Genomic DNA, 13363 nt, shown 5'->3' with positions numbered 1-13363 from the left:
CGTGGTCTCTTGGTTCTCGTGGTCTCTTGGTCCTCGTGGTCTCTTGGTCCTCGTGGTCTCTTGGTTCTCGTGGTCTCTTGGTTCTCGTGTTCTCTTGGTTCTCGTGTTCTCTGGGTTCTCGTGGTCTCTTGGTTCTCGTGGTCTCTTGGTCTCTTGTTTCTCGTGGTCTTTTGGTTCTCGTGTTCTCTTGGTTCTCGTGTTCTCTTGGTTCTCGTGTTCTCTTGGTTCTCGTGTTCTCTTGGTTCTCGTGTTCTCTTGGTTCTCGTGTTCTCTTGGTTCTCGTGTTCGCTTGGTTCTCGTGTTCTCTTGGTTCTCGTGTTCTCTTGGTTCTCGTGTTCTCTTGGTTCTCGTGTTCTCTTGGTTCTCGTGTTCTCTTGGTTCTCGTGTTCTCTTGGTTCTCGTGTTCTCTTGGTTCTCGTGTTCGCTTGGTTCTCGTGTTCTCTTGGTTCTCGTGTTCTCTTGGTTCTCGTGTTCTCTTGGTTCTCGTGTTCTCTTGGTTCTCGTGGTCTCTGGGGTTCTCGTGTTCTCTGGGTTCTCGAGTTCTCTTGGTTCTCGTGGTCTCTTGGTCTCGTGGTTCTCGTGGTCTCTGGGGTTCTCGTGTTCTCTTGGTTATTGTGTTCTCTTTGTTCCCGTGTTCTCTTGGTTCTCGTGTTCTCTTGGTTCTCGTGGTCACTGGGGTTCTCGTGGTATCTTGGTTCTCTTGGTATCTTGGTTCTGGTGGTCTCTTGGTTCTCGTGGTCTCTTGGTTCTCGTGTTCAGTTGGTTCTTGTGGTCTCTGGCGTTCTCGTGTTCTCTTGGTTCTCGTGGTCTCTGGGGTTCTCGTGTTCTCATGGTTCTCGTGTTCTCTTGGTTCTCGTGGTCTCTGGGTTCTCGTGGTCTCTTGGTGCTCGTGGTCTCTTGGTTCTCGTGGTCTCTTGGGTTCTCGTGGTCTTTGAGGTTTGGGGTTCTCGTGTTCTCTGGGTTCTCGTGGTCTCTTGGTTCTCGTGGTCTCTTGGTCTCTTGGTCTCTTGGTTCTCCTGGTCTTTTGGTTCTCCTGGTATCTTGGTTCTCCTGGTCTCTTGGTTCTCGTGTTCTCTTGGTTCTCGTGTTCTCTTGGTTCTCGTGGTCTCTTGGTCTCTTGGTTCTCGTGGTCTCTTGGTTCTCGTGGTATCTTGATTCTCGTGGTTTCTTGGTTCTCGTGTTCTCTTGGTTCTCGTGGTCTCTGGGTTCTCGTGGTCTCTTGGTTCTCGTGGTCTCTTGGGTTCTCATGTTCTCTTGGTTTTCGTGGTCTCTGGGGTTCTCGTTTTCTCTTGGATATCGTGTTCTTTTGGTTCTCGTGTTCTCTTGGTTCTCGTGTTTTCTTGGTTCTCGTGGTCTCTGGGGTTCTCGTGGTATCTTGGTTCTCGTGGTATCTTGGTTCTGGTGGTCTCTTGGTTCTCGTGGTCTCTTGGTTCTCGTGTTCTCTTGGTTCTCGTCGTCTCTGGCGTTCTCGTGTTCTCTTGGTTCTTGTGGTCTCTTGGTTTTCGTGTTCTCTTGGTTCTCGTGTTCTCTGGGTTCTCGTGGTCTCTTGGTCCTCGTGGTCTCTTGGTCCTCGTGGTCTCTTGTTTCTCGTGGTCTCTTGGTTCTCGTGGTCTCTTGGTCCTCGTGGTCTCTTGGTTCTCGTGGTCTCTTGGTTCTCGTGGTCTCTTGGTTCTCGTGTTCTCTTGGTTCTCGTGTTCTCTGGGTTCTCGTGGTCTCTTGGTTCTCGTGGTCTCTTGGTCTCTTGTTTCTCGTGGTCTTTTGGTTCTCGTGTTCTCTTGGTTCTCGTGTTCTCTTGGTTCTCGTGTTCTCTTGGTTCTCGTGTTCTCTTGGTTCTCGTGTTCTCTTGGTTCTCGTGTTCTTTGGTTCTCGTGTTCTCTTGGTTCTCGTGTTCTCTTGGTTCTCGTGTTCTCTTGGTTCTCGTGTTCTCTTGGTTCTCGTGTTCTCTTGGTTCTCGTGTTCTCTTGGTTCTCGTGTTCTCTTGGTTCTCGTGTTCTCTTGGTTCTCGTGTTCTCTTGGTTCTCGTGTTTGCTTGGTTCTCGTGTTCTTTGGTTCTCGTGTTCTCTTGGTTCTCGTGTTCTCTTGGTTCTCGTGTTCGCTTGGTTCTCGTGTTCTCTTGGTTCTCGTGTTCTCTTGGTTCTCGTGTTCTCTTGGTTCTCGTGTTCTCTTGGTTCTCGTGTTCTCTTGGTTCTCGTGTTCTCTTGGTTCTCGTGTTCTCTTGGTTCTCGTGTTCGCTTGGTTCTCGTGTTCTTTGGTTCTCGTGTTCTCTTGGTTCTCGTGTTCTCTTGGTTCTCGTGTTCTCTTGGTTCTCGTGGTCTCTGGGGTTCTCGTGTTCTCTGGGTTCTCGAGTTCTCTTGGTTCTCGTGGTCTCTTGGTCTCGTGGTTCTCGTGGTCTCTGGGGTTCTCGTGTTCTCTTGGTTATTGTGTTCTCTTTGTTCCCGTGTTCTCTTGGTTCTCGTGTTCTCTTGGTTCTCGTGGTCACTGGGGTTCTCGTGGTATCTTGGTTCTCTTGGTATCTTGGTTCTGGTGGTCTCTTGGTTCTCGTGGTCTCTTGGTTCTCGTGTTCAGTTGGTTCTTGTGGTCTCTGGCGTTCTCGTGTTCTCTTGGTTCTCGTGGTCTCTGGGGTTCTCGTGTTCTCATGGTTCTCGTGTTCTCTTGGTTCTCGTGGTCTCTGGGTTCTCCTGGTCTCTTGGTGCTCGTGGTCTCTTGGTTCTCGTGGTCTCTTGGGTTCTCGTGGTCTTTGGGGTTTGGGGTTCTCGTGTTCTCTTGGTTCTCGTGGTCTCTTGGTCTCTTGGTCTCTTGGTTCTCCTGGTCTTTTGGTTCTCCTGGTATCTTGGTTCTCCTGGTCTCTTGGTTCTCGTGTTCTCTTGGTTCTCGTGTTCTCTTGGTTCTCGTGGTCTCTTGGTCTCTTGGTTCTCGTGGTCTCTTGGTTCTCGTGGTATCTTGATTCTCGTGGTTTCTTGGTTCTCGTGTTCTCTTGGTTCTCGTGGTCTCTGGGTTCTCGTGGTCTCTTGGTTCTCGTGGTCTCTTGGGTTCTCATGTTCTCTTGGTTTTCGTGGTCTCTGGGGTTCTCGTGGTATCTTGGTTCTCGTGGTATCTTGGTTCTGGTGGTCTCTTGGTTCTCGTGGTCTCTTGGTTCTCGTGTTCTCTTGGTTCTCGTCGTCTCTGGCGTTCTCGTGTTCTCTTGGTTCTTGTGGTCTCTTGGTTTTCGTGTTCTCTTGGTTCTCGTGTTCTCTGGGTTCTCGTGGTCTCTTGGTCCTCGTGGTCTCTTGGTCCTCGTGGTCTCTTGTTTCTCGTGGTCTCTTGGTTCTCGTGGTCTCTTGGTCCTCGTGGTCTCTTGGTTCTCGTGGTCTCTTGGTTCTCTTGTTCTCTGGGTTCTCGTGTTCTCTTGGTTCTCGTGTTCTCTTGGTTCTCGTGGTCTCTTGGTCCTCGTGGTCTCTTGGTTCTCGTGGTCTCTTGGTTCTCGTGTTCTCTTGGTTCTCGTGTTCTCTGGGTTCTCGTGGTCTCTTGGTTCTCGTGGTCTCTTGGTCTCTTGTTTCTCGTGGTCTTTTGGTTCTCGTGTTCTCTTGGTTCTCGTGTTCTCTTGGTTCTCGTGTTCTCTTGGTTCTCGTGTTCTCTTGGTTCTCGTGTTCTCTTGGTTCTCGTGTTCTCTTGGTTCTCGTGTTCTCTTGGTTCTCGTGTTCGCTTGGTTCTCGTGTTCTCTTGGTTCTCGTGTTCTCTTGGTTCTCGTGTTCTCTTGGTTCTCGTGTTCTCTTGGTTCTCGTGTTCTCTTGGTTCTCGTGTTCTCTTGGTTCTCGTGTTCGCTTGGTTCTCGTGTTCTCTTGGTTCTCGTGTTCTCTTGGTTCTCGTGTTCTCTTGGTTCTCGTGTTCTCTTGGTTCTCGTGTTCTCTTGGTTCTCGTGCTCTCTTGGTTCTCGTGTTCTCTTGGTTCTCGTGTTCTCTTGGTTCTCGTGTTCGCTTGGTTCTCGTGTTCTTTGGTTCTCGTGTTCTCTTGGTTCTCGTGTTCTCTTGGTTCTCGTGTTCTCTTGGTTCTCGTGGTCTCTGGGGTTCTCGTGTTCTCTGGGTTCTCGAGTTCTCTTGGTTCTCGTGGTCTCTTGGTCTCGTGGTTCTCGTGGTCTCTGGGGTTCTCGTGTTCTCTTGGTTATTGTGTTCTCTTTGTTCCCGTGTTCTCTTGGTTCTCGTGTTCTCTTGGTTCTCGTGGTCACTGGGGTTCTCGTGGTATCTTGGTTCTCTTGGTATCTTGGTTCTGGTGGTCTCTTGGTTCTCGTGGTCTCTTGGTTCTCGTGTTCAGTTGGTTCTTGTGGTCTCTGGCGTTCTCGTGTTCTCTTGGTTCTCGTGGTCTCTGGGGTTCTCGTGTTCTCATGGTTCTCGTGTTCTCTTGGTTCTCGTGGTCTCTGGGTTCTCGTGGTCTCTTGGTGCTCGTGGTCTCTTGGTTCTCGTGGTCTCTTGGGTTCTCGTGGTCTTTGGGGTTTGGGGTTCTCGTGTTCTCTTGGTTCTCGTGGTCTCTTGGTCTCTTGGTTCTCCTGGTCTTTTGGTTCTCCTGGTATCTTGGTTCTCCTGGTCTCTTGGTTCTCGTGTTCTCTTGGTTCTCGTGTTCTCTTGGTTCTCGTGGTCTCTTGGTTCTCGTGGTCTCTTGGTTCTCGTGGTATCTTGATTCTCGTGGTTTCTTGGTTCTCGTGTTCTCTTGGTTCTCGTGGTCTCTGGGTTCTCGTGGTCTCTTGGTTCTCGTGGTCTCTTGGGTTCTCATGTTCTCTTGGTTTTCGTGGTCTCTGGGGTTCTCGTGGTATCTTGGTTCTCGTGGTATCTTGGTTCTGGTGGTCTCTTGGTTCTCGTGGTCTCTTGGTTCTCGTGTTCTCTTGGTTCTCGTCGTCTCTGGCGTTCTCGTGTTCTCTTGGTTCTTGTGGTCTCTTGGTTTTCCTGTTCTCTTGGTTCTCGTGTTCTCTGGGTTCTCGTGGTCTCTTGGTCCTCGTGGTCTCTTGGTCCTCGTGGTCTCTTGTTTCTCGTGGTCTCTTGGTTCTCGTGGTCTCTTGGTCCTCGTGGTCTCTTGGTTCTCGTGGTCTCTTGGTTCTCGTGGTCTCTTGGTTCTCGTGTTCTCTTGGTTCTCGTGTTCTCTGGGTTCTCGTGGTCTCTTGGTTCTCGTGGTCTCTTGGTCTCTTGTTTCTCGTGGTCTTTTGGTTCTCGTGTTCTCTTGGTTCTCGTGTTCTCTTGGTTCTCGTGTTCTCTTGGTTCTCGTGTTCTCTTGGTTCTCGTGTTCTCTTGGTTCTCGTGTTCTCTTGGTTCTCGTGTTCTCTTGGTTCTCGTGGTCTCTGGGTTCTCCTGGTCTCTTGGTGCTCGTGGTCTCTTGGTTCTCGTGGTCTCTTGGGTTCTCGTGGTCTTTGGGGTTTGGGGTTCTCGTGTTCTCTTGGTTCTCGTGGTCTCTTGGTCTCTTGGTCTCTTGGTTCTCCTGGTCTTTTGGTTCTCCTGGTATCTTGGTTCTCCTGGTCTCTTGGTTCTCGTGTTCTCTTGGTTCTCGTGTTCTCTTGGTTCTCGTGGTCTCTTGGTCTCTTGGTTCTCGTGGTCTCTTGGTTCTCGTGGTATCTTGATTCTCGTGGTTTCTTGGTTCTCGTGTTCTCTTGGTTCTCGTGGTCTCTGGGTTCTCGTGGTCTCTTGGTTCTCGTGGTCTCTTGGGTTCTCATGTTCTCTTGGTTTTCGTGGTCTTTGGGGTTCTCGTGGTATCTTGGTTCTCGTGGTATCTTGGTTCTGGTGGTCTCTTGGTTCTCGTGGTCTCTTGGTTCTCGTGTTCTCTTGGTTCTCGTCGTCTCTGGCGTTCTCGTGTTCTCTTGGTTCTTGTGGTCTCTTGGTTTTCGTGTTCTCTTGGTTCTCGTGTTCTCTGGGTTCTCGTGGTCTCTTGGTCCTCGTGGTCTCTTGGTCCTCGTGGTCTCTTGTTTCTCGTGGTCTCTTGGTTCTCGTGGTCTCTTGGTCCTCGTGGTCTCTTGGTTCTCGTGGTCTCTTGGTTCTCTTGTTCTCTGGGTTCTCGTGTTCTCTTGGTTCTCGTGTTCTCTTGGTTCTCGTGGTCTCTTAGTCCTCGTGGTCTCTTGGTCCTCGTGGTCTCTTGGTTCTCGTGTTCTCTTGGTTCTCGTGTTCTCTGGGTTCTCGTGGTCTCTTGGTTCTCGTGGTCTCTTGGTCTCTTGTTTCTCGTGGTCTTTTGGTTCTCGTGTTCTCTTGGTTCTCGTGTTCTCTTGGTTCTCGTGTTCTCTTGGTTCTCGTGTTCTCTTGGTTCTCGTGTTCTCTTGGTTCTCGTGTTCTCTTGGTTCTCGTGTTCTCTTGGTTCTCGTGTTCGCTTGGTTCTCGTGTTCTCTTGGTTCTCGTGTTCTCTTGGTTCTCGTGTTCTCTTGGTTCTCGTGTTCTCTTGGTTCTCGTGTTCTCTTGGTTCTCGTGTTCTCTTGGTTCTCGTGTTCGCTTGGTTCTCGTGTTCTCTTGGTTCTCGTGTTCTCTTGGTTCTCGTGTTCTCTTGGTTCTCGTGTTCTCTTGGTTCTCGTGTTCTCTTGGTTCTCGTGTTCTCTTGGTTCTCGTGTTCTCTTGGTTCTCGTGTTCTCTTGGTTCTCGTGTTCGCTTGGTTCTCGTGTTCTTTGGTTCTCGTGTTCTCTTGGTTCTCGTGTTCTCTTGGTTCTCGTGTTCTCTTGGTTCTCGTGGTCTCTGGGGTTCTCGTGTTCTCTGGGTTCTCGAGTTCTCTTGGTTCTCGTGGTCTCTTGGTCTCGTGGTTCTCGTGGTCTCTGGGGTTCTCGTGTTCTCTTGGTTATTGTGTTCTCTTTGTTCCCGTGTTCTCTTGGTTCTCGTGTTCTCTTGGTTCTCGTGGTCACTGGGGTTCTCGTGGTATCTTGGTTCTCTTGGTATCTTGGTTCTGGTGGTCTCTTGGTTCTCGTGGTCTCTTGGTTCTCGTGTTCAGTTGGTTCTTGTGGTCTCTGGCGTTCTCGTGTTCTCTTGGTTCTCGTGGTCTCTGGGGTTCTCGTGTTCTCATGGTTCTCGTGTTCTCTTGGTTCTCGTGGTCTCTGGGTTCTCCTGGTCTCTTGGTGCTCGTGGTCTCTTGGTTCTCGTGGTCTCTTGGGTTCTCGTGGTCTTTGGGGTTTGGGGTTCTCGTGTTCTCTTGGTTCTCGTGGTCTCTTGGTCTCTTGGTTCTCCTGGTCTTTTGGTTCTCCTGGTATCTTGGTTCTCCTGGTCTCTTGGTTCTCGTGTTCTCTTGGTTCTCGTGTTCTCTTGGTTCTCGTGGTCTCTTGGTTCTCGTGGTCTCTTGGTTCTCGTGGTATCTTGATTCTCGTGGTTTCTTGGTTCTCGTGTTCTCTTGGTTCTCGTGGTCTCTGGGTTCTCGTGGTCTCTTGGTTCTCGTGGTCTCTTGGGTTCTCATGTTCTCTTGGTTTTCGTGGTCTCTGGGGTTCTCGTGGTATCTTGGTTCTCGTGGTATCTTGGTTCTGGTGGTCTCTTGGTTCTCGTGGTCTCTTGGTTCTCGTGTTCTCTTGGTTCTCGTCGTCTCTGGCGTTCTCGTGTTCTCTTGGTTCTTGTGGTCTCTTGGTTTTCGTGTTCTCTTGGTTCTCGTGTTCTCTGGGTTCTCGTGGTCTCTTGGTCCTCGTGGTCTCTTGGTCCTCGTGGTCTCTTGTTTCTCGTGGTCTCTTGGTTCTCGTGGTCTCTTGGTCCTCGTGGTCTCTTGGTTCTCGTGGTCTCTTGGTTCTCGTGGTCTCTTGGTCTCTTGTTTCTCGTGGTCTTTTGGTTCTCGTGTTCTCTTGGTTCTCGTGTTCTCTTGGTTCTCGTGTTCTCTTGGTTCTCGTGTTCTCTTGGTTCTCGTGTTCTCTTGGTTCTCGTGTTCTCTTGGTTCTCGTGTTCGCTTGGTTCTCGTGTTCGCTTGGTTCTCGTGTTCTCTTGGTTCTCGTGTTCTCTTGGTTCTCGTGTTCTCTTGGTTCTCGTGTTCTCTTGGTTCTCGTGTTCTCTTGGTTCTCGTGTTCGCTTGGTTCTCGTGTTCTCTTGGTTCTCGTGTTCTCTTGGTTCTCGTGTTCTCTCGGTTCTCGTGTTCTCTTGGTTCTCGTGTTCTCTTGGTTCTCGTGTTCTCTTGGTTCTCGTGTTCTCTTGGTTCTCGTGTTCTCTTGGTTCTCGTGTTCTCTTGGTCTCTTGGTCTCTTGGTTCTCCTGGTCTTTTGGTTCTCCTGGTATCTTGGTTCTCCTGGTCTCTTGGTTCTCGTGTTCTCTTGGTTCTCGTGTTCTCTTGGTTCTCGTGGTCTCTTGGTCTCTTGGTTCTCGTGGTCTCTTGGTTCTCGTGGTATCTTGATTCTCGTGGTTTTTTGGTTCTCGTGTTCTCTTGGTTCTCGTGGTCTCTGGGTTCTCGTGGTCTCTTGGTTCTCGTGGTCTCTTGGGTTCTCATGTTCTCTTGGTTTTCGTGGTCTCTGGGGTTCTCGTGGTATCTTGGTTCTCGTGGTATCTTGGTTCTGGTGGTCTCTTGGTTCTCGTGGTCTCTTGGTTCTCGTGTTCTCTTGGTTCTCGTCGTCTCTGGCGTTCTCGTGTTCTCTTGGTTCTTGTGGTCTCTTGGTTTTCGTGTTCTCTTGGTTCTCGTGTTCTCTGGGTTCTCGTGGTCTCTTGGTCCTCGTGGTCTCTTGGTCCTCGTGGTCTCTTGTTTCTCGTGGTCTCTTGGTTCTCGTGGTCTCTTGGTCCTCGTGGTCTCTTGGTCCTCGTGGTCTCTTGGTTCTCGTGGTCTCTTGGTTCTCGTGGTCTCTTGGTTCTCGTGTTCTCTTGGTTCTCGTGTTCTCTGGGTTCTCGTGGTCTCTTGGTTCTCGTGGTCTCTTGGTCTCTTGTTTCTCGTGGTCTTTTGGTTCTCGTGTTCTCTTGGTTCTCGTGTTCTCTTGGTTCTCGTGTTCTCTTGGTTCTCGTGTTCTCTTGGTTCTCGTGTTCTCTTGGTTCTCGTGTTCTCTTGGTTCTCGTGTTCGCTTGGTTCTCGTGTTCTCTTGGTTCTCGTGTTCTCTTGGTTCTCGTGTTCTCTTGGTTCTCGTGTTCTCTTGGTTCTCGTGGTCTCTTGGTTCTCGTGTTCTCTTGGTTCTCGTGTTCTCTTGGTTCTCGTGTTCTCTTGGTTCTCGTGTTCTCTTGGTTCTCGTGTTCTCTTGGTTCTCGTGTTCTCTTGGTTCTCGTGTTCTCTTGGTTCTCGTGTTCTCTTGGTTCTCGTGTTCTCTTGGTTCTCGTGTTCTCTTGGTTCTCGTGTTCGCTTGGTTCTCGTGTTCTCTTGGTTCTCGTGTTCTCTTGGTTCTCGTGTTCTCTTGGTTCTCGTGTTCTCTTGGTTCTCGTGTTCTCTTGGTTCTCGTGGTCTCTTGGTTCTCGTGTTCTCTTGGTTCTCGTGTTCTCTTGGTTCTCGTGTTCTCTTGGTTCTCGTGTTCTCTTGGTTCTCGTGTTCTCTTGGTTCTCGTGTTCTCTTGGTTCTCGTGTTCTCTGGGTTCTCGTGGTCTCTTGGTTCTCGTGGTCTCTTGGTCTCTTGTTTCTCGTGGTCTTTTGGTTCTCGTGTTCTCTTGGTTCTCGTGTTCTCTTGGTTCTCGTGTTCTCTTGGTTCTCGTGTTCTCTTGGTTCTCGTGTTCTCTTGGTTCTCGTGTTCTCTTGGTTCTCGTGTTCGCTTGGTTCTCGTGTTCTCTTGGTTCTCGTGTTCTCTTGGTTCTCGTGTTCTCTTGGTTCTCGTGTTCTCTTGGTTCTCGTGGTCTCTTGGTTCTCGTGTTCTCTTGGTTCTCGTGTTCTCTTGGTTCTCGTGTTCTCTTGGTTCTCGTGTTCTCTTGGTTCTCGTGTTCTCTTGGTTCTCGTGTTCTCTTGGTTCTCGTGTTCTCTTGGTTCTCGTGTTCTCTCCTTCAGGATCAGTGAAGTTTTGATTGTGTGAAATGTTCTCGCTTCAGATTCTGAGTTCAGGATTCACAGCGACTTTCCAACTGTCACAGGTAAAAGCTCCTCCCACAGCTCATTGACTCCTCCCACAGACACAGCTCATTGACTCCTCCCACAGACACAGCTCATTGACTCCTCCCACAGACACAGCTCATTGACTCCTCCCACAGACACAGCTCATTGACTCCTCCCACAGACACAGCTCATTGACTCCTCCCACAGACACAGCTCATTGACTCCTCCCACAGACACAGCTCATTGACTCCTCCCACAGACACAGCTCATTGACTCCTCCCACAGACACGTTTAAACTTCTGTTTCAGAGTCGACTACAGTGAAAGAAAAAGAAGCTCCGCCCCAAACCCAGGATACAGATTCAGGTCTGGGCTAAAATACTTTTGTTTACTCATTCTCACAGTAGGAGTATTAATAGTACTTTTACTTCAGGTACTCTGCTGCTGTACATTCTGATTCCCACGATTCCGCTCCTGCTGCTGATCCTTGTGGCGTCAGGAAGCTGCTGCTGCCAGAAACTGCACCGCAACACGTGAGTACTGCAAATACTAGTACTTGTAGTACTGTGGAGGTAGTACTGTGGTTGTAGTACTGTGGTTGTAGTACTGTGGTTGTAGTACTGTGGTTGTAGTACTGTGATTGTAGTACTGGTAGTACTGTGGTTGTAGTACTGTGGTTGCAGTACTGTGGTAGTAGTACTGTGGTTGTAGTACTGGTAGTACTGTGGTTGTAGTACTGTGGTTGCAGTACTGTGGTTGCAGTACTGTGGTTGCAGTATTGGTAGTACTGTGGTTGTAGTACTGTGGTTGCAGTACTCTGGTTGCAGTATTGGTAGTACTGTGGTTGTAGTACTGTGGTTGCAGTACTGTGGTTGCAGTACTGTGGTTGCAGTACTGTGGTTGCAGTACTGTGGTTGTAGTACTGTGGTTGTAGTACTGTGGTTGCAGTACTGTGGTTGCAGTATTGGTAGTACTGTAGTTGTAGTACTGTAGTTGTAGTACTGTGGTTGCAGTACTGTGGTTGCAGTACTGTGGTTGCAGTACTGTGGTTGTAGTACTGTGGTTGTAGTACTGTGGTTGTAGTACTGTGGTTGTAGTACTGTGGTTGCAGTACTGTGGTTGTAGTACTGTGGTCTCAGTACTTTGGTTGCAGTATTGGTAGTACTGTAGTTGTAGTACTGTGGTTGCAGTACTGTGGTTGCAGTACTGTGGTTGCAGTACTGTGGTTGCAGTATTGGTAGTACTGTGGTTGTAGTACTGTGGTTGCAGTACTGTGGTTGCAGTACTGTGGTTGCAGTACTGTGGTTGCAGTACTGTGGTTGCAGTACTGTGGTTGCAGTACTGTGGTTGTAGTACTTTGGTTGCAGTATTGGTAGTACTGTGGTTGTAGTACTGTGGTTGCAGTACTGTGGTTGTAGTACTGTGGTTGTAGTACTGTGGTTACAGTACTGTGGTTGCAGTACTGTGGTTGTAGTACTGTGGTTACAGTACTGTGGTTGTAGTACTGTGGTTGCAGTACTGTGGTTGTAGTACTGTGGTTGCAGTATTGGTAGTACTGTGGTTGTAGTACTGTGGTTGCAGTACTGTGGTTGCAGTATTGGTAGTACTGTGGTTGTAGTACTGTGGTTGCAGTACTGTGGTTGTAGTACTGTGGTTACAGTACTGTGGTTGCAGTACTGTGGTTGCAGTACTGTGGTTGTAGTACTGTGGTTACAGTACTGTGGTTGTAGTACTGTGGTTACAGTACTGTGGTTGTAGTACTGTGGTTGCAGTACTGTGGTTGTAGTACTATGGTTACAGTACTGTGGTTGCAGTACTGTGGTTGCAGTACTGTGGTTGTAGTACTGTGGTTACAGTACTGTGGTTGTAGTACTGTGGTTACAGTACTGTGGTTGTAGTACTGTGGTTGCAGTACTGTGGTTACAGTACTGTGGTTGTAGTACTGTGGTTGTAGTACTGTGGTTGTAGTCCTGTGGTTGCAGTACTGTGGTTGTAGTACTGTGGTTACAGTACTGTGGTTGTAGTACTGTGGTTGCAGTACTGTGGTTGTAGTCCTGTGGTTGCAGTACTGTGGTTGTAGTACTGTGGTTGCAGTACTGTGGTTGCAGTACTGTGGTTGTAGTACTGTGGTTACAGTACTGTGGTTGTAGTACTGTGGTTGCAGTACTGTGGTTGCAGTACTGTGGTTGTAGTCCTGTGGTTGCAGTAATGTGGTTGCAGTACTGTGGTTGTAGTCCTGTGGTTGCAGTAATGTGGTTGCAGTACTGTGGTTGTAGTACTTTGGTTGCAGTATTGGTAGTACTGTGGTTGCAGTACTGTGGTTGTAGTCCTGTGGTTGCAGTACTGTGGTTGTAGTACTGTGGTTGTAGTACTGTGGTTGCAGTACTGTGGTTGTAGTCCTGTGGTTGCAGTACTGTGGTTGTAGTACTGTGGTTGCAGTACTGTGGTTGCAGTACTGTGGTTGTAGTACTGTGGTTACAGTACTGTGGTTGTAGTACTGTGGTTGCAGTACTGTGGTTGTAGTCCTGTGGTTGCAGTAATGTGGTTACAGTTCTGTGGTTGCAGTACTGTGGTTGCAGTACTGTGGTTGTAGTACTTTGGTTGCAGTATTGGTAGTACTGTGGTTGCAGTACTGTGGTTGTAGTACTTTGGTTGCAGTATTGGTAGTACTGTGGTTACAGTACTGTGGTTGCAGTACTGTGGTTGCAGTACTGTGGTTGTAGTACTTTGGTTGCAGTATTGGTAGTACTGTGGTTGCAGTACTGTGGTTGTAGTACTTTGGTTGCAGTATTGGTAGTACTGTGGTTGCAGTACTGTGGTTGTAGTACTTTGGTTGCAGTATTGGTAGTACTGTGGTTGCAGTACTGTGGTTACAGTACTGTGGTTGCAGTACTACTAGGGCCCAGTAGCTGATGGCCTGCGGCCCAGTTTGGGCCCTGGTCTGGTGGTTGGGGACCCCTGCTGTAGAGTACTGTGACAAGTACTTCATGTGTACTTCATATGTACTTTAACTTTAACTTCAGCTGAAGATAAAGCTCAGATTCTCTGCGTTCACAGGAAACCTCGCTCCAAAACTCTGACTGACCAATCCAACCTGTGGATCTCCTCGTCTCCTAAAGCCCACGTCTGAACCTCCTACATCCTAACTCCTACATCCTTGCACATGCCTCCTGCCTCCTGCCTCCTACTTCCTACCTCCTGCCTCCTGCCTCCTGCCTCCTGCCTCCTTCCATGTCTCCTTCTACTGCAGACAGATCTAACACTAAAGCTACAAGTTATCCAAATCCTAAGTCCTGGTCCCTGGTCCCTGGTCCCTGGTCCCTGGTCCCTGGTCCCTGGTCCCTGTGTTTGGGGACCTTCAGAATCTGGTGAAAATCATGTTCTTCTGCTGAAATATTATAATGTTCTGGTTTTTATTGGTTGTATAAAACCTGCTGTAAATATAAATGACATTTTGATGACATCACACTGAAAGTTT

At 49.0% G+C, this 13363-nt stretch overlaps 1 protein-coding gene across 2 annotated transcripts in view; it reads left to right on the top strand.

The window, feature by feature from the left end:
* The window catches only part of chodl (chondrolectin), a 127410-nt gene extending 114047 nt beyond the window's left edge, over positions 1-13363 (top strand). Inside the window, exons 5-8 of one of the 2 annotated variants that reach the window (XM_072448477.1) lie at positions 9883-9924; positions 10195-10251; positions 10319-10418; positions 12943-13363. In XM_072448477.1, coding sequence (XP_072304578.1) covers positions 9883-9924; positions 10195-10251; positions 10319-10418; positions 12943-13015 — 272 coding nt within the window. In that variant the 3' untranslated portion in view covers positions 13016-13363. The remainder of the gene's footprint in view (positions 1-9882; positions 9925-10194; positions 10252-10318; positions 10419-12942) is intronic. The other variant, XM_072448478.1, reaches the window with a different exon arrangement.

Source organism: Eucyclogobius newberryi, unplaced genomic scaffold (assembly GCF_026437365.1).
Source record: "Eucyclogobius newberryi isolate DKJ021-1_F unplaced genomic scaffold, fEucNew1.0.hap1 SCAF_169, whole genome shotgun sequence".
Taxonomy (NCBI): Eukaryota; Metazoa; Chordata; class Actinopteri; order Gobiiformes; family Gobiidae; genus Eucyclogobius; species Eucyclogobius newberryi.
This window is presented reverse-complemented; position numbering and strand designations above follow the sequence as displayed.